Source organism: Alexandromys fortis, unplaced genomic scaffold (assembly GCF_014885135.2).
Source record: "Alexandromys fortis isolate MF-2015 unplaced genomic scaffold, M_Fortis_MF-2015_v1.1 scaffold_16, whole genome shotgun sequence".
Classification (NCBI taxonomy): Eukaryota; Metazoa; Chordata; class Mammalia; order Rodentia; family Cricetidae; genus Alexandromys; species Alexandromys fortis.
Genome location: NW_026067893.1, coordinates 13436481 through 13457044, shown reverse-complemented (window position 1 = coordinate 13457044; position 20564 = coordinate 13436481). Strand labels below are relative to the sequence as shown.

Genomic DNA, 20564 nt, shown 5'->3' with positions numbered 1-20564 from the left:
AAAAATAATGGCACACAAAAAAATGAATTGGTCAGTTGTCGGGCTTATCTTAAAATCGGGTCAACAAAATAATGTTAAGCGCTTCTTAGGAGCTTCTTAGAGCTATCACCGGACCCTAGCACCTCTATTTTAAATTGCGTCTGGGTTAAAACTGGGTTCCTCCTATCACTAGGGGGAGGCCAAGATCCTTGGGACGTTCCCAGCACAGGGGCAGGGAGGCGGGGCCCATTGTCAAGTCACGCCTTCCCCTCTTGTGACTGGCAACGGCACTAGCCAATAGGTGCCAGCCAAGGGCACGCCGACGCCCCGCCCCCTGGAGCTCCCCGCGGTCCCTCAGCACCCTCTGGCCGACTTCGCGAAGGCTAGGGCTTGGGCGGACGAAGCACCGTGCGCAGGCGCGGAGCTAGACCTCGCCGTAGCCCCCTTCGCCTCGGGGAGTCGCATCCACAGTGGGTCCGCTGGTCCATCGGGCGCTTTCCCTCCTCTACCCTCCCGGGTTCCCCGCGCGCCCTCCGCGCCCCGATGGCGGAGCTGCGGCCTAGCGGCGCCCCCGGTCCCGCCGCGCCCCCGGCCCCTGGCCCTAGTGCCCCTCCGGCCTTTGCCTCCCTCTTTCCCCCGGGACTGCACGCCATCTACGGAGAGTGCCGCCGCCTTTACCCCGACCAGCCGAACCCGCTCCAGGTCACCGCTATCGTCAAGTACTGGTACGCTCTGGGCCTCGGGAGGATGGGGGGCCGGCCGGGAAAGCTTCGAGCTCCGGGGACGAAGTAGTTTGCTGGAGCGGGAGGAAGAAAACAGTTAAAGTACTTGGGAACCAAGAGCTTCCTGATGCTGGGGAAGGAGTTAAGACAGAAGTTGGGAATGGGGACAAAGGGTTAACGGATCCCTTGAGTAGTGAGGGGTTAACCGGGATTGGGAGAACTGGGGGTGTATGCAGGAGCGGGGGTGTGTGTGTGAGAGGGAACTGTAAACGTGGAGAAAGGAGGGGGCGCCCGTAGTGGGTCATTAGTGGGCTCTGGGAAGCCAGGGGGGCGGCTGGAGTGGAATGGGGGAGGTGAGGCGGGGCCTGGAGAACATTTGCGAGGGCTTTGAGGGCACGAGACCGCGTAGTCTAGGGCGGTCCGGGGACCAGGACGCCCCTGTGGGCTAGGAGGGAGCAAGATGAGGGCATTGTGCCTTTGAGGAGTGAAGGGTTGAGGAGATGACCTTCTTTCCGGACCTTCCCGAGCGCAGGGGCTTCTGTCATTCAGCGCGAAGCTGTTGCTCTTGAAGTTTGACAGAGCAACTCTTCCAGATAAACTTTTTGCTTACTCTGCACAGTTCTCTCTCTGCAGAGCTTGCTTCTGGCGTTGCAGCTGCTTTTGCTTTAGGACGTTAGTTAAGAACAGGCTCAGGGAGAGCCATGCTTTCTTCGCTCGGGGGTTGAAGGGGACCGTAGCTTGCCACTTATCGTGGGAGGTGCATGGTGGAGACCCGAGGCAGTGAAGTGCAGCCTGAAGAAGCGCTTCCTGTCATGTTTTCGGTATTTCAACCGAAGTTTCTCTGGGAAGCCCAGGATAACTTTAAGGATGCCCAGTAAAAGGATCAGTTTCCAAATGCTCTTTCTTTGGGGGTAGAAATGACACTTTCTGATTTCCCATTCTTGTTTGCAACCCGTTTCTTTAGTCAGCCTTCAGACAAAACAGGTGTGATGAGGACGAGTTCTCAGGGTCTTTCTGAACCAAAAATAGACTAAGAGATGGCCACGTCCATGCAGGAGCTCACTGTAGATGACCCCTTTCCGTGGATCCTGGCGGCTGCTGGGGGCGGGGGGAGTAATTGGCAAAAGGTAGACTTGAAGGGAGAAGGGGCTGCTTACACCCCCTTTAAGGCTGGGTCTTTTTCCTGTGTGACATCTTGTTACTCCTAGAGAAGGCAGTTAGGCTGCACAGGGCCCAGGCTAACTCCCCATGCCAGTGGGAGGATGATGTAAAGAAAGCTGACAGCCTGAAAGGGCCTGGGGACCTGGCGGGGGCCTGGTAGCCAGGAGGTGTGTCGGCAGTGCATCTGTGGCGGGCACACTCTTCCCAGACGGAAAAGCAGTCGAGTGCTTCTGAGTGGAAAAGAGCTCTTGCTAATCTTTCTTCTTCTTGTTGTTTTGAGACAGGGTCTCACTGTGTAGCTCTGGCTGTCCTAGAACTCACTATGGCCTGGACTCAAAGTTCCTGTCCTGGAACTAGCTCTTGTAGACCAGGCTGGCCTCAAACTCACAGAGATCCTTCTGTCTCTTCCTCCCGAGTGCTGGTGTTTTTTGTTTTTCAAGACAAGATTTCTCTGTGTAGCCCTGGCTGTCTTGGAACTCTGTAGACCAGGCTGGCCTCAAACTCAAAAACATCTGCCTGCCTCCGCCTCCTAAGTGCTGGGATTAAAGGTGTGCGCCACCACCGCCAGGCTCCCTGACTCCTCTTGTGGCCCCTATTTGATGTGACTTCTCCTGGGAGTCTGTCTGAAGGAGCTACAGGGTGCTGGCAGGTGGAGCAGGGTGGCCAACAGTGTCACTGCTTGTTGCTGGTCTGACCTAGGCTGCAGCAAAGACTCTTGGGATTTCCAGTAGGAAGTTGGAGGGAATATGGAGCCTGTCTTTTTTAGGATTCTGCAGCCATAATGGGGTCCTCTATCCTTCCCCAAAATGTTTTTAAATTCAACTGATTATGGCTTTAAGTCAAATGATTTGGTGAAATCACAGTTAAAGACAGACAGAGGCTGGGTGGTGGAGCACATGCCGTTAATCCCTACACTTGGGAGGCAGAGGTCTTTGTGAGTTCGAGGCCAGCCTGATCTACAGAGTGAGTTCTAGGACAGCTAGGGCTACACAGAGAAACCCTGTCTCAAAAAAAAAAAAAAAAAAATTAAAAGAAAAGAAAACAAACAAAAAGCAGACATAGAGACTTGTCCCCTTACCTAACTCACTCAGGTGAGAGTTAAGCTATTTGGAGTGACTTTCTTTCTTATGAATTCTATAAGTAACTTAGTTTTTCCCCCAGAGAATAAAGATTTCTACAAAGGCTAATAACATCCTGGCAAAGAAGATGAAACTAGACTTACTGGTTTTAAGATAGGGTTTGAATTGCGTTGTCCTGGCACACTTGCTGGGATCTCCTGTACCATGTCTTGTATTTGGTTGTTAGCATTCCCTCAGTAGTTTAGCCCACTTGCAGCATTCACTCCTGTCCATGTCCCAGGCCAGGCAAGGCGTCTACAGTCTGTGGAGCAGTCCATGTGAGGCAGCTCAACTGTGGGGTTCATGGGCTCAGTGCACACTCTCTTCTGCTGATGGTTTCCATTTAGTGTGCTTCTCAAGTCTGTTTTCCTGTCCATTCTGAAGGAAAGCCCTCTTGTCTGTTGTCTGCTTTCTTTTGCCTAGGCACTAATTGCTAAAAGAACTTTTATTGAGTTAAATCTCCAGTGAGGTAATGACTGAATCTCTTCCTCAACTGCTTCTCTGTTGGGTTTATGAGGAGACTTAGTGTGATTCTTAGGAGCTTCAAGTTGTGAACTGTCCTAGCTCTCCCTTTGAGACAGATTCCTCCTGGGACCCTCTTTACTTTTTTTTTTTTTTTTTTTTTTTTTTTTTAGTTTTTCGAGACAGGGTTTCTCTGTAGCTTTGGAGCCTGTCCTGGCACTAGCTCTTGTAGACCAGGCTGGCCTCGAACTCCCAGAGATCTGCCTGCCTCTGCCTCCCGAGTGCTGGGATTAAAGGCGTGCGCCACCACTGCCCGGCTCTGGGACCCTCTTTAGAATGCAGGTGCTGACAGGGTTCGGTCTAGGTTGTGGTGCAGTGCTCGGTGCAGAGCTGGGCTAGCTGATGCTTGGACATGGTAACTTGCAGTGACTACATTTTGATCTGTGGTGTTCAGGCTGGGGTCTGTGCAGGCCAGAGGCTTTGTGTGTATTCAGAAGAAATGATACTAGAAGACACAATATAGGCTTTCAGGAACTAGCTGTCTAAGAGACAGGTATAGAATGAAACCTGTACTGCAGGAATGATGTCCATTGGTCATACTCTGGATGGTCATTCAACAGAAGCCATTGATGCATCTCTTGAAGCCTGACATGCTGTCAGGCACCATAGAAGACTCCATTTGGAGTCAGCAAAATGTGCAGCCAGCAAGTCTGCTTCATTTCTAAAAGAGGCCCTGTCTGTTGGAAGGAAGAGGAGGGAGTTTCTTGACCATGTGGGATCACATAGCCTTGGATGCTTTTCCTTGGCTCATCGCTAGAGAGATTTTTGCCCTGCTTTAGTTACCTTTTGTTTTAGGTCCCTCTAGGATGGAGATTTCGGGTTTGTAGAGCAGAGCCTCTTACTTGATATTTTCTGGTTTCTAGGTTTAAATTGACACCTGTTGAAATAGGAGCGGCGGCGGGGCTGCGTCCCCAACACCCCTGCCGCTTGGCTAGCTTATGCCCGAAATAACAACACACCAACTGTATTCATTTAACTGCTTGACCCATTTCTATCTAGCCGCTTCTAGGCTAACTCTCGCACCTGGACTAGCCCATTTCTAATGATTGTTTGTAAGCACCCCAAGGTGCGCTTAACGGGAAGAGTCTAGCCTATGTCCATCCTGGATCTGAGGAGCTTCATTGCGTGCATCTGCCAGGGAGAGCGGAGCGTGGCGTCTCTCTAGGAGCAGAGCAGAGTCTGACCTCACTTCCTCTTCCGCCCAGCATCCTATTCTGTTTAGTCCTCCCACCTATGTTCTAACCTATCAGGGCCAGCCAAGCAGTTTCTTTATTGCTCAGCCAATGAAATCAACAGATTGATATGACACTCCCACATCAGACACCGTGTGTTTTGTCTTTTGCAGGTTGGGTGGTCCAGACCCGTTGGATTATGTTAGCATGTACAGGAATATGGGGAGTCCTTCTGCCAACATCCCTGAGCACTGGCACTACATCAGCTTTGGCCTGAGTGATCTTTATGGTGACAGCAGAGTTCATGAGTGAGTATATGCCGCTGTCTTTCCTTGACCCTAAGCCTGTTTCTGAGGTTTTATTGGACATGTGTGATGATGTTGGTTTTGTGAGGGTGACACTTTCAGTGTCCTCTCTCTGCTTCTGCCTTCTGCTTGTGCTGGTCAGCTTGGAACTTGCTATGTAGTTCAAGCTGGTTTTGAACTGGTGGTCGAAGGGCTGCTTATAGAATTGCTTAGGTTTGTCTTGAACCTCCCATGTCAGCCTCCTGAGTGACAGGGTTTGCTGATGTATGCGGCCAAACTTGCCTGCCCTGTCTACTTCATTGTTAGCACTGATCTGCTTCTGTTCTCTGCCCTCTGTCTTTTAAAATCTTACCCTTTTTGAGCTTGGAGAGATGACTCAACTGTGGCTCAAGTGGTTAAGAGCATTGACTGCTCTTCTAGAGGACCCAGGTTCAATTCCCGGTACCCACATGGCAGCTTACAGTTGTCTATAACTCCATTTCTAGCAGAATCAGTGTCGTCCTCTGGCCCCTGCAGGCAATAGACACATAACTGGTGCATAGACATACGTGCAGCCAGAATACCCACACACTAAATAATAGAATAATTTAAAAATTTTCTTATTCTTCTCCTTGATTTCTTTTTATACTCACCTAGTATATGTTTTAATTCCAAAACATATTATGATATCAAGCAAAATGTAGTTAACTTAGTATTTAATCTTCCAAAATTACAATTAGAATAATTATAAAAGCTAACAACATTTTTAAATCACTGATTATACACCGGGTACTCTTTTAGTTATTCTATGCATGTGTCACTAATGAGTTTGCAGCCTGAAACTGTGAAGCTGGTAGATGATAACATGTGCCCCACTTAGGGCAAGGGAATAGAAACATGAAGAGTTTCTGTGACTTAATATCATTTCTCAGCAGTGTGAGGGCCAGGATCGATTGAATGATTGGGTGATTGATTTGGAGCCAAGATTTAGATGTTGATTGTCTGGGTCCTCAATCAGACTCCTTCAGGATCAAACCCGGGTCCTCAGGCATAGTAGCCAAGTGCTGCATCATGGAGCTTCATCTTCGGTTCAAATAGTCTATAGTCTGGGTTTTTTTTGAGACAAGTTCTTACTATGTAGCCCCGACATGCCTGGAACTCACCGTGTGAAAGTATTTAACAGAGCGACATGAGATATTTAGGACTACAGCAGATGGGGGTATGATCGTCTTCATTAACACACCCCCATCTCCAGAGTCGGTCTCTGCAGTCAGGACAGTGGAGCCTTACGACTTTCCAGCTGCCTACACTAAGTCCCCACTACCCAGAAAGAACGCAGGGGGTGGAGGGGGAGAGGCCTCCCTGTTACTAGAGTCTCTTGTTATTGCTGGTTTACGAATGAGGAAACTGAATTGCTCAAGCCCCACATCTAGGTTATAAAAAAACTGGAGTTTGATTTAGGTTGAGTCCAGAGTTTGAACTCTTAAATTACTGCACTGGCCCATTCCAGCTCCTTGCCCACAGGCCAGGCTAGCTTTCTCTGCCTTTTGTTAGGCTCAGCAGCCAGGCCTTCCCTCTTCTCCAGCACATGGCAGGTGGTAGTGTCTGTGCCTGTCTTCACAGCCTTCAAAATGGGAATAGACTTAATCTTGCCTGAGTGCAAGCCCTGTTTTTTGTTTTGTTTTGCTTGGTTTGTTTATTTTTATGTACATTGGTGTTTTTGCATGTATATTTTTGTGAGGGTGTAGGAGCCCCTAGAACTGGAGTTACAATTGTGAGCTGCCATGTGGGTGCTAGGAATTGAACCTGTGTCCTTTGGAAGAGCGGCCAGTATTTTTAACAACTGAGCCATCTCTCCAGCCTTGGGGACCCTGTTTAACAGTATTTGTAGTGGAGCTAAAATAATACAAAAATATGTATTTGAGGGAGTAACACACACGCACAGGTTTGGGGAGACAGGATCTTAATCTGTAGCTCAGGCTGTCCTAGGACTCCACTGTAGTCAAGGCTGACCTATATATAGCCTCTTGAGCTAGAGTTACAGGTGGGTGCTGGGAACCTAATTCAGTTTCTCTGGAAGAGCAGGAAGTGCTCTTAACAACCTTCAGAGAGTGCAGTGAGATGGTTCAGTAAGTAAAGGCACCAGCTGCCGAGTCTGCTGATACCCTGAGTCTGTTCCCGACCTGGAACCCATGTGAAGGTGGAGGGAGAGAACCGACTCATAGCTGTCCTCTGAGCTCCATACTCTTGGCATGGCACACGGCACATTCATCCTCATACACAGGCTTAGTTAGGGTTACCATGGGGCAAAACATAGTGACCAAAAACAGCTTGGGGAGGAGAGGGTTTATTTAGTTTACATATCCTGAATCATAGTCTATTGAGGGAAGCTAGAGTGAGAATCAACACCAGGCAGGAACCTGGAGACAGGAACTGATGCATAGTCCATGGCAGAATGCTTGCTTCTCATGGCAGCACCCAGCTCCACCAGAACAGGGCAGTACCACCCACTAAGGGCTGGACCTTCCCAGGTTATCAACTAATTAAGAAGTGGCATACATCTTTAATCCCAGCACTCAAGAGGCCAGCCTGTTCTACATAATGAGTTTCAGGACAGCCAGGGCTATGTAAAGAGACTATCTCTCAAAATAAAATAAAATAAAATAAAAAATAAAGATTTCTTTTTATTATTATTATTATTATTATTGGTGTGTGTGTGTATGGGCACATGTGTGTGCAGGTATCCATGGAGGCTAGGAGAGGGAGTTGGATCCCTTTGAGCTGACATTACAGGCAGTTGTGAGCCATCTGATATGGACGGTTGTAGGAGGAGGGCCCAGCTAGCTTAGCCCCAAAATAACCACACAGAAATTGTATTAATTAAATCACTGCTTGGCCCATTAGCTCTAGCCTCTTATTGACTAACTCTCACATCTTGATTAATAGAAATTTAACCCATTTCTATTAATCTGTATATTGCCATGTGGCAGTGGCTTACTGGCAAAGATTCAGTGTGTCTGACTCCGGTGGTGGCTCCATAGCTTCTCTCTGACTCCGTCCTTCTTTCTCCCAGCATTCAGTTCTGTCTTCCCTGCCTACCTAAGTTCTGCCCTATCAACAGGCCCAGAGCAGTTTCTTTATTAACCAATGAAAGCAACACATAGAAGGCCCTCCTACACCAGATGGTGGGAACTGAACTGGGCTCTTCTGAGAGAGCAGCAAGCACTCTTAACCACTGAGCCATCTCTCCAGGTCCCCTCCTCACCATGAGGAATTATTACCTCTGAAGCATAGACACAGAAATTCAGAGGTGTTTGCTATGCAGTTGGTAAAGTAAAAGCCATATCTGGTAGCACCAAAGTCTGTTCTTGGCCATGGTGTCGTCCTGCTTTCTCTCTGTTCCTACCATGTCTCTCCTAGCAGCCTTTCTCTTTTTTCCACAGAGCTTGTTGAGGCTTTTCCTCTTGCTCAGGGGAGTCCTGTTTGGTAACCCTAAGGTGGAGAACAAGTGACTGGCATGGCCATTTCCACCCATGTTCACTAGAGGGAACAGGATGAGAACAATTGTTTGCACCAAAATTGCTTGCCATACAAGCATGAGGGGCTAAATTTGGTTCCCCAGCACCAACAAAAATGCTGGGCACAGTGGTGCACACCTGTAATCTTCGTATTGGGCACGTGGAGACAGGATTGCCTGGAGCTCACTGGCTAGTTAGTCTTACTGTGTGGTGAGCTCTGGGCTCAGTGAGAGACCCTGTCTCAAAATATAAAATGGAGAACAATGAAGGAAGACTCCTAGCATCAACCTGGAATCTCCACACATGTACACACCTCATGGACGTGTGCATGCACACACACACACACACACACACATATTGCTATTTGGATGCTGAGGATTGTCCTCAGTCCTCTCACCCCATGCTGAGTGGACACCCTACCACTGACCTACACATTAAGAGTCTAAAAACATAAAAATTATTTCATGAGATCACATGGTATTTTGACACATATATCAATTATGTAGTGTTTAAACAACTTCATTTCATATGTTATATATTTTTTTAATGGTTAAAACATTTCAAATCAGGAGCTGGAGAGATGGCTCAGTGGTTAAGAACACTGACTGCTCTTCCAGAGAACCCAAGTCCAATTCCCAGCACCCACATGGCAGCTAACAACTATCTGTAACATCAAGATCTGACACCCTCACACAGACATACATGCAGGCAAAACACCAATGCAAATAAAACAAAAACAAGTTTTTTAAAAATTCCAAGTCCTTTTTTTAGCTTCCTGAAAAGTGCAGTACACTCCTGTTGTGCACGGTACCCATTGTGCAGTTGCTCCCGTGTTTCTTGAACTTCGTCCCTTTAGTTGCTTGATCAGCTTCTCCCATGCTGCTCTTCCACTCTCCCTTCCTGTGAGTTAGTGTATCAATGGGTTTGGGGGATGTTTGTTTGTTCTTTCTCCGTGTGTATCCTTGGCTGTCTTTGAACTCTCTGTAGATCCGGCTGGTCTTGAACTCACAGAGATCCACCTGCCTCTGCCTCCCAAGTGCTGGGATTAAAGGTGCTTGCCACCATTGCCTGGTAATTTTTTTTATTCTATGTCTGGGTGTTTTGTATCCCCTGGAAGAACAGCCAATACTCTTAACTGGCTGAGCCGTCTGTCTAGCCCTTGGTTTTTTGAAATAGGGTCTCATGTCCTTGCTTCAGATTTGGTGTGCTGCTGAGGATGACCTTGAACTTCTGATCCTCTTGCTTGCCCCACCCCACTTCTAGAGTTACAGCCGTGTGCTACCACAGCCAGGTTTATATGGTGCTGGGCTGGAACCCCAAGCTTTGTGCATGCTAGGGAGACAGTACCAAATGAGTCACACCCCAGCCCTAAAGATTTTGAAGAAGCTGTTTCTGAAGTTGAAAGATGACATTGGGTTTTCTAGAAAGTGAGAGACTACCCACAATGCCTTCAGTAGAAGAGACTGCCCTTCCCAGCCCCCACACTTGGGAAGTGTCAAGTATCTGCACCAGCTCCTTTGTGGACAGGCGGCTATGGATAGAGTGGGGAGATTTGCAGTGCCTTTCTCTGAGGATTTCTGGTGGCTCCTGGGACCTCCAGAAACCCTCGCTAGATAAAAGTTCCAGGCCTAAGGGTGGCCAGCTGGAGAGTGTGTTCATGAATGAAGGCAGACTTCCCAGCGAGAGCCTGTGGGGCAGTCATCTGCTAGATGTATGTCCTGGACTGGCTCCAAAGACTGTCTTCATGTGGAATTGACCCAGATTTGTGGCCCTGTGGTTAGGGCCACACGTCATCACCATGGGAGAGGTAGGCTGTGCCCCACAAAGCTGGCTGGTTGACAGACATGGTGTGTCCAGGTGGGTTTAAGACTGTGGTGGCCTCACCTGAGGGCTGTGGCTGCGGCTGGCAGGCTTCCGGTGGCTGCCTTGACTGAGGTGGTAGACAGCCTTCTTCTTTGTGCTCTTCACTGGACTCCTCACCACGTGAGTTATTTATTGAACGCTGGGCACAGATTAACTTGTCCACTTGTCCTCAGTCACCGCAGGTGAGAAAGGTTAGCTTTTCTTTCTCAGAGCTTGCCTTGTGGAAGCTCTGAACATGTCCCGTTATCTGCTGGGGTCTCCAGGAGAAGCCCTGCATTTGCTGTGTGTGCATGTCTTGGCCTTGCCTCCCTGTGGGCCTGAGCGTCTCTCCCTCCCTGGAGTGCCTCACAAGACCACCTGCGGATGACAGTCCCCAGAATGGCCTGGTCCCCAGGATAGCCCAGATGAGTTCAGCAAACTGGAGGAAGAGCTTTGTGGGCTCAGTAGAGGGCAGGCCACTTGGAAGTCTCAGAGATGTTTGGTTTCAGGGTGACTGTGAAGTTGGGACGATTGCTACTAAGGCTAGGGATCAGACCACCTGGGAAAAGTGGGAGGCCCTTTGACTTGGGCTGAATGGGGGTACAGATCGTTACATTTAATTGGAGGTGGGGTGCAGACACCTGTGTCCTGATGCATGCATAGAGACTAGAGGACAGTTTGTTCTCTCTTTACCGTGTGGGTCCCCAGGACCAAACTCAGGTGGTCAGGCTTGATTGACATCAAGCACTTAACCAGCAGGTCATAGACCTCTAGTCTGTAATTGCAGTGTTGTTGGGTATCAGACCCAGGGCTTTGCGCATGCCGTCAGGCAGGCTCCCTAGAAACCCAGGTTCCAGGCTGAAGTTGTCAATGCTGAGAATTCTGTTTTCCCTGTCCACCAGAAAAACATTGTGGTGCTGTGTATGTGAAAGAGTACACGTGTGTGTGTGTGCGTCTATGTGGAGAGTGTGTGTACACTTGCCTGTTTGCCCGTGTAGCAAGCTTGACTTTAGCTATCTTCTGTCACTCTCTGTTTTACTTCTTTTTTTTTAATTCATACTTTTTAAAAATATTTATTTATTTATTCATTATGTATACAATATTCTTTCTGCGTGTATGCCTGAAGGTCAGAAGAGGACACCAGATCTCATCACAGATGGTTGTGAGCCACCATATGGTTGCTGGGAATTGAACTCAGGACCTTTGGAAGAGCAGGCAATGCTCTTAACCATCTCTCCAGCCCTCTGCTTTACTTCTTTGAGGCAGGATCTCTCACTGTGTCTTACTCAGGGTAACTATTGCTATGGTGAAACACATGGCCAAAAGCATCTTGGGGAGGAAAGGGTTTATTTTCTAATACTCCCACATCACAGTTCATCATCAAAGGAATTCAGGGACTGGAACTCAAGCAGGGCAGGAGCCATGGAGGGGTGCTGCTTACTGGCTTGGCTTGCCCCTTACACCTTGCTCAGCAGTTTTCTTCTAGGAGCCAAGATTCCCAGCCCAGGGCTGGTCCCACCCATACTGGGCTGAACCCTCCTACATCAATCACTAATTAAGAAAATGCCCCCATAGGCTTGCCTATCCCCAGATCTTATGGAGGCATTTTCTCGATTGAAGTTCCCTCCTCTCAGATGACTATAGCTTGTGTCGAGTTGACATAAAAGCTAGCCAGGACATCCACTGAACCTGGAGTTTGCTATTTCGACTACACTGGCTGGCCATTAGGCCCTCAGAATCCACCTGTTGCTGCCCTCATCCCCACTGGGGCTATAATCCTGTACCACTGGGCTCAACTTTTACATGGGTGATAATATGACCTATGTGCTCAAGTTTTCATTGCATAGCGAGCCCCTTACCCACTGAGCCATCTCCCCAGCTTATCTATCTACATCTGTATATTTTTTTCTGAGATAGGATCTCATGTAGTCCAGGCTGGCCTTGGAGCTTTATACCTAGTTGAGCGGTGTTGATACGTGCCTTTAACCCCAGCACTCAGGAGGCAGAAACAGGCAGGCAAATCTGAGTTCAAAGTCAGCCTGTTCGACACAGTGAGTTCCAGGACAGCCAGGGCTACAGAGAGAAACCCTGTCTCGAACAAATAAAAAACAAACAAGCAAGCAATAAAAAACTTCAAAGAACCTTATATATCAGGATGATCAAGAATGCCTAATCCTCTTGCTTCCACCTCCCAGGTGCTGGGATTATAGCTGTTCCCAGAAGCACACCCAGTTTGTGGGATGCAGGGATCAACCCAATGCTTCGTGTACATGGTGCTAGCACTTTACCAAGTTTCAGCTTTCGCCTCCATACCATGTTTGTGCAGGGCTGTCCTAAACCTGTTAGTGAAGAATACCTGCCTTCATACTTCCTGTGTTGTCTGAGTCTGCCAGCACCTTCCTTGTTCATCATTCTTATTCTGAAATGCTAGCTCTGACCCTTGACCCTGAAATTCCTTCCTGCATCCTGCCTCTGATCTATACACTGTATATATACCCTGTACACTGCATCTTCTGTATTGGGCTTCTCAGTTCTGATCTGCAGTTCTGAGATATGACTAGAGTGATCTTGGTCCTCTGACCTGAGCCCTGCAGCATGCTGGCCTGCCTCTCGGATCCAGAGGACTAGGTTGTGCAGCATGCACACCAGAAAGCGATATTGACCCCTCTTTAAAATTCACAACATCAGGACCTGGAGAGGAGGCTCAGCAGCTAAGAACACTTGCTGCTTTTCTAGAAAACCTGAGCTTGGTTCCTAGCATTCACATTAGGCAACTCACAACTGCCCACAACTCTAGCTCCAGGGGATCTAACACCCTCTTCTGGCCTCCATGTCCACCTACACACTCGGGGCATACATTCACATAAATACATAAATACACAAAATAAAAATGCTAAGTTCATAACATTGGGGGCTGAAGAGATGGTTCAGTGGTTAAGAGAATGTACTTCACTTGCAGAAGACCCAAGTTCATTTTCCAGCATCCACCTCTAGTGACTTTCAACACAATCATCTAATATGACTCCCAATGGTTTACCACACAACCTTCTGGTAACCTGAGTTTGAGCCTTGGAACCCATGTAAAGGTGGAAGGAGAGAACTGATTCTATGAAATCCTCTTCCGACCTACACACGCTCATACATGCACACACACGCACACACTCACACGCACATACACACACGCACGGGTGTACACACACACACATGCAATTATAGTAATAAAAAATTAGGTTATGTTCCCTGCCCTTAACTGCCCATGGGGGAGCTTAGCTCCTGTCTCACCAGACTCTTCTCATAGAGACCCCATGGATGAGGAAGTTTCTGGGTAGCAAAGAGCATATTCAGAATCCTGGTTTGTTAAGTGATTAGGGTAGTGGTTCTCCATCTGTGGGTCACGACTTCTTTGGGGGTCGAACAACCCTTTTACAGTGGTCACATATCAGATATCCTGTGTATCAAATATTTACATTGTGATTCATAACAGTAGCAAAATTATAGTTATGAAGTAGCAACAAAAATAACTTTATGGGCCGGGCAGTGGTGGCGCACGCCTTTAATCCCAGCACTCGGGAGGCAGAGGCAGGCGGATCTCTGTGAGTACGAGACCAGCCTGGTCTACAAGAGCTAGTTCCAGGACAGGCTCCAAAACCACAGAGAAACCCCTGTCTCAAAAAAACAAAACAAAAAAACTTTATGGTTGGGGTTCTCATAACATGAGGAACTGTATTAAAGGGTTGCAGCAGTAGAAAGGCTGAGAACCACTGGCTTAGAGGCTGGATAATAAAATGGGAAGCTGTGCCCTCAACCTAATTACTCCATACTGAGGAAGCAGTACTTTCAAGCTGAGCATTCCTGTGGTTGGCTCCATGTTACAAAGTGACATTTGGCTCAGTTTTTTTTAAGTGACGAACAGAGGCAGAGTGGCTCTGCATCTGTTACCTATAGACACCATCACCTGTCCAGTGTTGTAATATGAGCGGAGCGGCGGGCTGCGTTCCTGCCACCCCGGTTCACGGCTGCCTGGCTAGCTTATGTCCCGAAATAATTACACGGAAGCTGTATTCTTTTAAACACTGCCTGGCCCATTAGTTCCAGCCTCTTATTGGCTAGGTCTTACATATTGATCTAACCCATTTCTAATATTCTTTATAGCCTACGAGGTGGCTTACCAGGGAAGATCTTAACTGCGACTGTGTCGGGTGGACCAATCATGGCGACTGTCTGAATCTGCTTCTTTTTTTTTAGCATTTTGTTCTGTCTACTCCACCTATCTAAATTCTACCCTATCAGAGGGCCAAGCAGTTTCTTTATTAGTTAACCAATTAAAGCAACAGATAAGATATAAGACCCACCTCCATCAGTCCAGCACCATCAGGAGATACCACCAAAATAAAGAAAGTTGTGCACCAAGTTCAGAGGCTTCTTTTCTTTTCTTTTTCCTATTGGTTTTTCAAAACAGGGTTTGTCTTTGTAGTCCTGGCTGTCCTGGAACTCACTCTGTAGACTAGGCTGGCCTTGAACTCAGAGATCTGTCTCTGCCTCCCAAGTGCTGGCGTTAAAGGTGTGCGCCACCACTACCCAGAGTTAGTCTGCTTTCTTATATCGTCCAGGACCACCTGATCAGGGGTGGAACTGCCCAAAATGGGCTGAGCCCACCCACATCAATAATTAAATCAAGAAAAGCACATAGCCTTTCATATAGGCCAGTCTGAGGTGTTTTCTCAATTAAGGTCTGGAGTGAGTTCCAGCCCAGTCAGGGTTACACAGAAAAACCCTATCTCAAAAATCCGAGAGAGAGAGAGAGAGAGAGAGAGAGAGAGAGAGAGAGAGGAGAAGAGGAGAGAGGAGAGAGAAAACTGAACAAGCCGGGAAGAGCAAGCCATTAGAGTTCCTTCCTGACCTCTGCTTGCTTGCGTTCCTGCCTTGACTTCCCTTCATGGTGGACTGTGAGCTGAAGGACATCATAAGTTCCTTTGGTCACGGTGTTTATCACAGCGATAGAAAACTCAGACATCCAGTTTTGGAACTAAACTTGGGTCATCCGGAGATTGAACTTGGACCACCAGTTTTGAGCAGGTGCCTTTGTCAAATGCTGAGCCTCCTCACTGATGTAGTCAATCTCTCTGTCTGCCTGTCTATATAACTATCCATCTATCCATCTACCTTCCTTTTTTTTCCTTCGGGGTGGAGTACAATAGGGTCTCACTGAGAAGCTCTGGCTCCATAGCATTGGAGTGAAAGGTGGCCTAATTTTGTAGTTCCTTTCTTTTTGTTTTTGTTTTTCAAGATAGGGTTTCTCTGTGTAACAGTCCTAGCTGTTCTGAAACTAGCTCTGTAGACCAGGCTGGCTTCAACTCACAGAGATCTGCCTTCCTCTGCCTCCCAAGTGCTGGGATTAAAGGTGTGCTCAACCACTACCCAGCTTAGTTTCTATTTCTTAAGGACATCTTGTTTTTAGGTTTTGGTGACTTTTGAATGAAGCTGATATGAACACTGTTTTTTAGGTAGGTTTTTGTGTGAATAAAAAATAGGGTTTCATTTTGTTTGAGGGACTGGATGGTAAAAGTTTGTTAAGCTTTGTGAAAACCTGTCAAACTGTCTTCCAAAGTGACTGTATCATTTTGCATCCCATCCAGCAGTGAAGGGAGGGTTCCTGCTTCATGTCCCTACTGACATTCAGTGTTGTTTTTAGCCACTGAGTAGATGTGGGATGGTAGTTAACTGTTTTAATTGCAGTTCTCTAATGAGTTGTGGAGTTGGCCATCTCATCGCCACCTGTACCTTCGCTTTTGTTGTTGACCTTCTCCACTCTTCTCAAGCCCCACGTTCCTCTCTCACTTCCTGAATTCAGGATTGAGTCCTATTTTCCTTTTGGGTTTTTGTTTTGTCTTGTTTTTGATACAGGGTCTTATGTATCCTAAACTGACCTTAAACTCTCTGTGGCCAACAGTGACCGTGAACTCTTGGTTGTTGTACCTCTACTTCTCAAGTGCCACAACAACTTGGCCCATGAGCTGCTGGGAGCAAACCTAGAGCTTTTTTTCACGCTAGGTAATCAGTCTGCTGCATGAGCTCCAGCTCCGCTTTGGTCCTTTCTGAGGCTATTCAATGAGTGAGCTCTCCTGTGTGAATGCTGGGAAGAAGCCCATCTTTGAAGCCTCGGGTCTCTGTGGGAGCTGGAGCTGGCTCATGAATTCTATCCTTTATTTTCTTCATTGATAGAGAAAAAGCAACAAAAGATAGTTGGCTCTGGGACATGCAGCCTCAGTCCCAAGGCAGCCCCAAGGTGCACTGAGCTATGTCCTCTGTGCAGACTGTACAAAGACTGGTTGACAAACTTTACCCCTCAGGTCCTATTGGGCATAACTTTGCCCTTGCTGAGAAAGACTGGACTGTGAGGCCCCAACATGATCTTAGACTCTTCCTGCCTTAGTTGAACCATCACAAACCAGACAAAATCTACAATTTTCCTGGCCTGACTTTTTCCTATTCCACCCATTGTTGTCCAGCTTCTTTCATGTATGAAGAAAATAAGTCATTTTCTCAGAGCTGGAAATTAAAACAGGGAGGGAGGACTCATAATCCTTCTACCTTTTGTTTGTGATCCTTGATTCTGCCCTGTGAACAGTTGGCAGTGACTGCTGCCCAGCTCTGTGTCCCTCACAGGAACCTAACATCTTCCAAGGCTTTTCCTGCCACTTGGCTAACCCTGTTGTCTGTGTCCTCTAGAGTCTGAAAACACACATTTAACACTCAGTTGTCTCTGCCTCCGCCCGTTGCCATGCCAGCTTGGCTCCATTCATCTTTTCCCTCTGTGGCTCTTGGTGCAGAGCACTGGAGAGCACATGCATGTGTTAGCTGTGTTGGTGCCCGCTTCTCAGCTAGTACTGACATATTTTAAATTTTTAGCTTAGTTTTATACTTATATATATTTATTTTTTGAAACAAGCTCTTATGTAGCCCAGGCTGACTTCAGCTTACTGTCCTTGATCTCCAGATGGTGTTAAAGATTTAAGCTACCATGCCTGACTTTTATTATTATTTCCTTTTTTTTAAAAAAAAAGATAAGCTTAGTTACATATCTGGTGTGATGGCTATTCTTGGTTGTCAAGGTGACTACATCTGAAATTAACTAAAACCCAAGTACCGGGCATACCTGTGAGGGTTTTTCCTAATTAAATCACTTAAAGTGGGAACAGCGATCTTTAATCTGGATCTTTGAGGTGGGAAGACCCACCTTAACCTGGGCCATACCTGCTGGCAGCCTATGTAAAGGACATGAAAGGAGGAGGCTGTTGTCACTTTCGAGTTTATTCCTTCACTGGCATTAGTGCCTGCTTCTTCTTTTTTGATGTTTTGTTTTCCTTGCTTTAAAAACAGTTTATTTTGTGTGTGTGCATTGATGCTTTGCCTGCATATATGTCTGTGTGAGGGTGTGGGGTCCCCTGGACCAGAGGTTACACATAGCTGTTGAGCTGTCGTGTGGACCCAGGATTTCTGGAAGAGCAGCAGTGCTCCGAAGTGCTAAGCCAAGTCTCCAGTGGTTCCCAGAACCCACTTCTTTAGGATTCTGGTGTGGACTGAAGACCAGCGAGATAGCTTGCCTCTTGGACCAAACAACTCTAGATTCTTGGACTTTGTTGGTAGACAGCCATTGTTAGACTAGCTGAACTATACCTAGTAAAGTCACTCTGATAAATCCCATACATACATACATACACACACATATACATACTTACATAGATTCATTCATTCTCTTGGTCCTGTTCTCCTAGAGAACCCTGGTTAATACACCCAGGCAGTCCTTGGCCTTTAGTAATCCTCCTGCATCAGCCTCCTGGGTACTAATATTACAAGCATGGTCTTCTGGCTCCTAGAATCTTTAAATAAAAACATAAACATACTTTCATGTGTGGTTGCAGCAGTCTTGATATGTTGATTGTATCATTTTTCTCTTAAAAAGGTCAGTATTAGGCTGGACATGGTGGCATGTACTGTAATCTCAGCACTTGGGAAGTAGAGAAGCAAAGACCACAAATTTGTAGCCAGCAAGAACCTATCTTTAAATTAAAAATTTATAAATATGTGTGTCTCATGTATGTATGTGCACATGTGTGTGGGTGTCCACAGAGGCCAGAAGAGGGAGGTGGAGTTATAGGTTGTTGTGAGTGCCTTTTGTGGGCACTGGAGGCTGAACTCTGGTCCTCTGTGAGAGCAGCAAGTGCTCTTAACTGCTGAGCTGTCTCTCAGGGTCCTTGTACCTGAAATACACAAAATATTCAGACATGAGTAAAAATGCTGAGATGCTCACAGACATGGGCACAGATGCCCATGGTAAGTTCCTCTGGTTGCTGAAATAAATGGACTACATTTTAGGCCAGTTTTGTGAGACTTTATATAGTACGTAGAAAAATGCAGTACTTGGTGTTTGGGCTTAGAAGAAAGGATGACCCACTGCCAGTTCTGACACAGGTCTACCAGGTGTTGGGTAGGCAGACCCAACTGGTTTCCACCCAGCGTAAGTCCTGGGACATCTTTGGAGGGCTGGGTTTGTGATAATGAACAACACCAGTCCTGCTCCTCACTGCCTATCTTTTGGCTCAAGTGTCGCTGTAGGGAGGTGGACTTGGCTACAACTTAGGTCCTCATGGTGCCTGACTGTCTCCTCTTATAGAGTTCTTGCCTTGGCTGTGGAAAAGGAATCAGAGGCTTAGAAATGTGGTCATCCTACATTTGAGGCTAGGCCAGTTGGCCGTTTGGCAGTGAGGACTTGGGTTCATAGCAGCTTCCTAGAAGGTGGAGCACACTGAGCTCCAGGCCTTTGGTGTGACCCTGTGTGGTCCTTCTCTCCCTCTCCTGTTGTTTAGGACCCGCAGTACCTGGTCTTAGAATCAGCCTGGCCTCGGCAAGACCACTCGAGTCAAAGAGCTGTTTGTGATTTCCAGAACAGACTTTCATGCTAGGAGCCCTGCCTCTTACCGTGGGCTGTCCAGTGTGAGGTCGGGAGCTCGGGCCATAGCTGTGAGAGGAAAGCCTGCTGGAGAAGGCAGTCTGCCTCAGCCTTCAGGCCCCTGCCCGGCTGGCTGGCTCCGCTTTCTGCTGGTTATAGAGAGGCCTCTAAGCACCTACGAAAGTTTGGCTGGATAGAGGGGGAAACACTGAGTGAAAACTGACAGGTGACACAGTGGTGTGCCCAAATTCAGTCTCCTTCCTGCTCTGGCATTTCCAAGGTCAGGTTGCAGACACTGGAGTTCCACCCTGCTGGCTCCAGTTTGAAAATTTTTTGTTCTTGTAACCAGGGATTTTAAACAGAGAAAGGCCTTTAGAGTTAGATTTCTAGAAGCATTGGCCATGTGGGCCTTGTTTTATACTAGTTCTTTTACAGGGACAATATGATAGAATGTCATGTAGTCAGGCTCTGGACCATCTCTGCTCAGAACCAATCCTTGACTTCCTGTTAAGTACTCAGGTAAAAGCCGTTGGCCATGTTGGCCATGTGTAGCCTTCCAGGTCCAGCCCTCACTCCACTGTGGTGCCTCTCCTGGTGCTCTTGCCCTTCCTCCTCCTGCTCCCTGTTCTCAGCACTCTTCTGCCTCAAGGCCTTCCCACGGGCCTGCCCTGTAGATAGACTTGCTCCTGACTCCCTCCCCTCCTTAGGCATTTCCTCAAATAGCCTTCTCTAGCCTCCTTTCTTCACTTTTTCCTGTTTTTCTTCTTTGGAGAAGGGTTTCACCATGTACAACAGGATGGATGCCTTCAACTCCCAGAGCTCCATATTTCTCTGCTCGGACGCTGGACTTACCAGGCATGCACCATACTGCCCAGTTTGGCCTCTGTTTAATTTGGGAACCTTGCACCTGTACCTGAAGCACCGTCTTCCTTTTCATGACTAATTCTTTAAAACACGTAGTCATTGCCTTCTAACTTAGGATGCTCATTCTCTCCCTCTCTGAGCGTGTTTGTAAATACACATGTATCACTGACGTTTCCCTGATGAATCCAGTCTTCATTGGATGTTGAATAAGAACATTGGAGGTGGTTTTTATGCAGAAAAGCCCTCCACCCCAGAGAGATGTGTCCTAGGACCAATTCCAAGCACTGAGCTCAGGAGAGAGTGTTTCTTCCATTCAGACCCAACTGTGGAGTCCAGAAACACTCCAGGGCCAGGTCAAGCCTTTCTCTGGGAGTGATGTGTGATGTGGGTAAAGAGGCCTAACTTGGCTTAGGGACTTAAACATAGGTGAGG

General features: G+C 47.4%; 1 protein-coding gene across 2 annotated transcripts in view; it reads left to right on the top strand.

The window, feature by feature from the left end:
• Positions 1–319: 319 nt before the first annotated feature.
• Positions 320–20564, top strand: part of Sufu (SUFU negative regulator of hedgehog signaling) — a 97345-nt gene continuing 77100 nt past the window's right edge. For both annotated transcript variants that reach the window (XM_050146419.1, XM_050146410.1), the window contains exons 1-2: positions 320–704; positions 4848–4982. In XM_050146419.1, coding sequence (XP_050002376.1) covers positions 523–704; positions 4848–4982 — 317 coding nt within the window. In that variant the 5' untranslated portion in view covers positions 320–522. The remainder of the gene's footprint in view (positions 705–4847; positions 4983–20564) is intronic.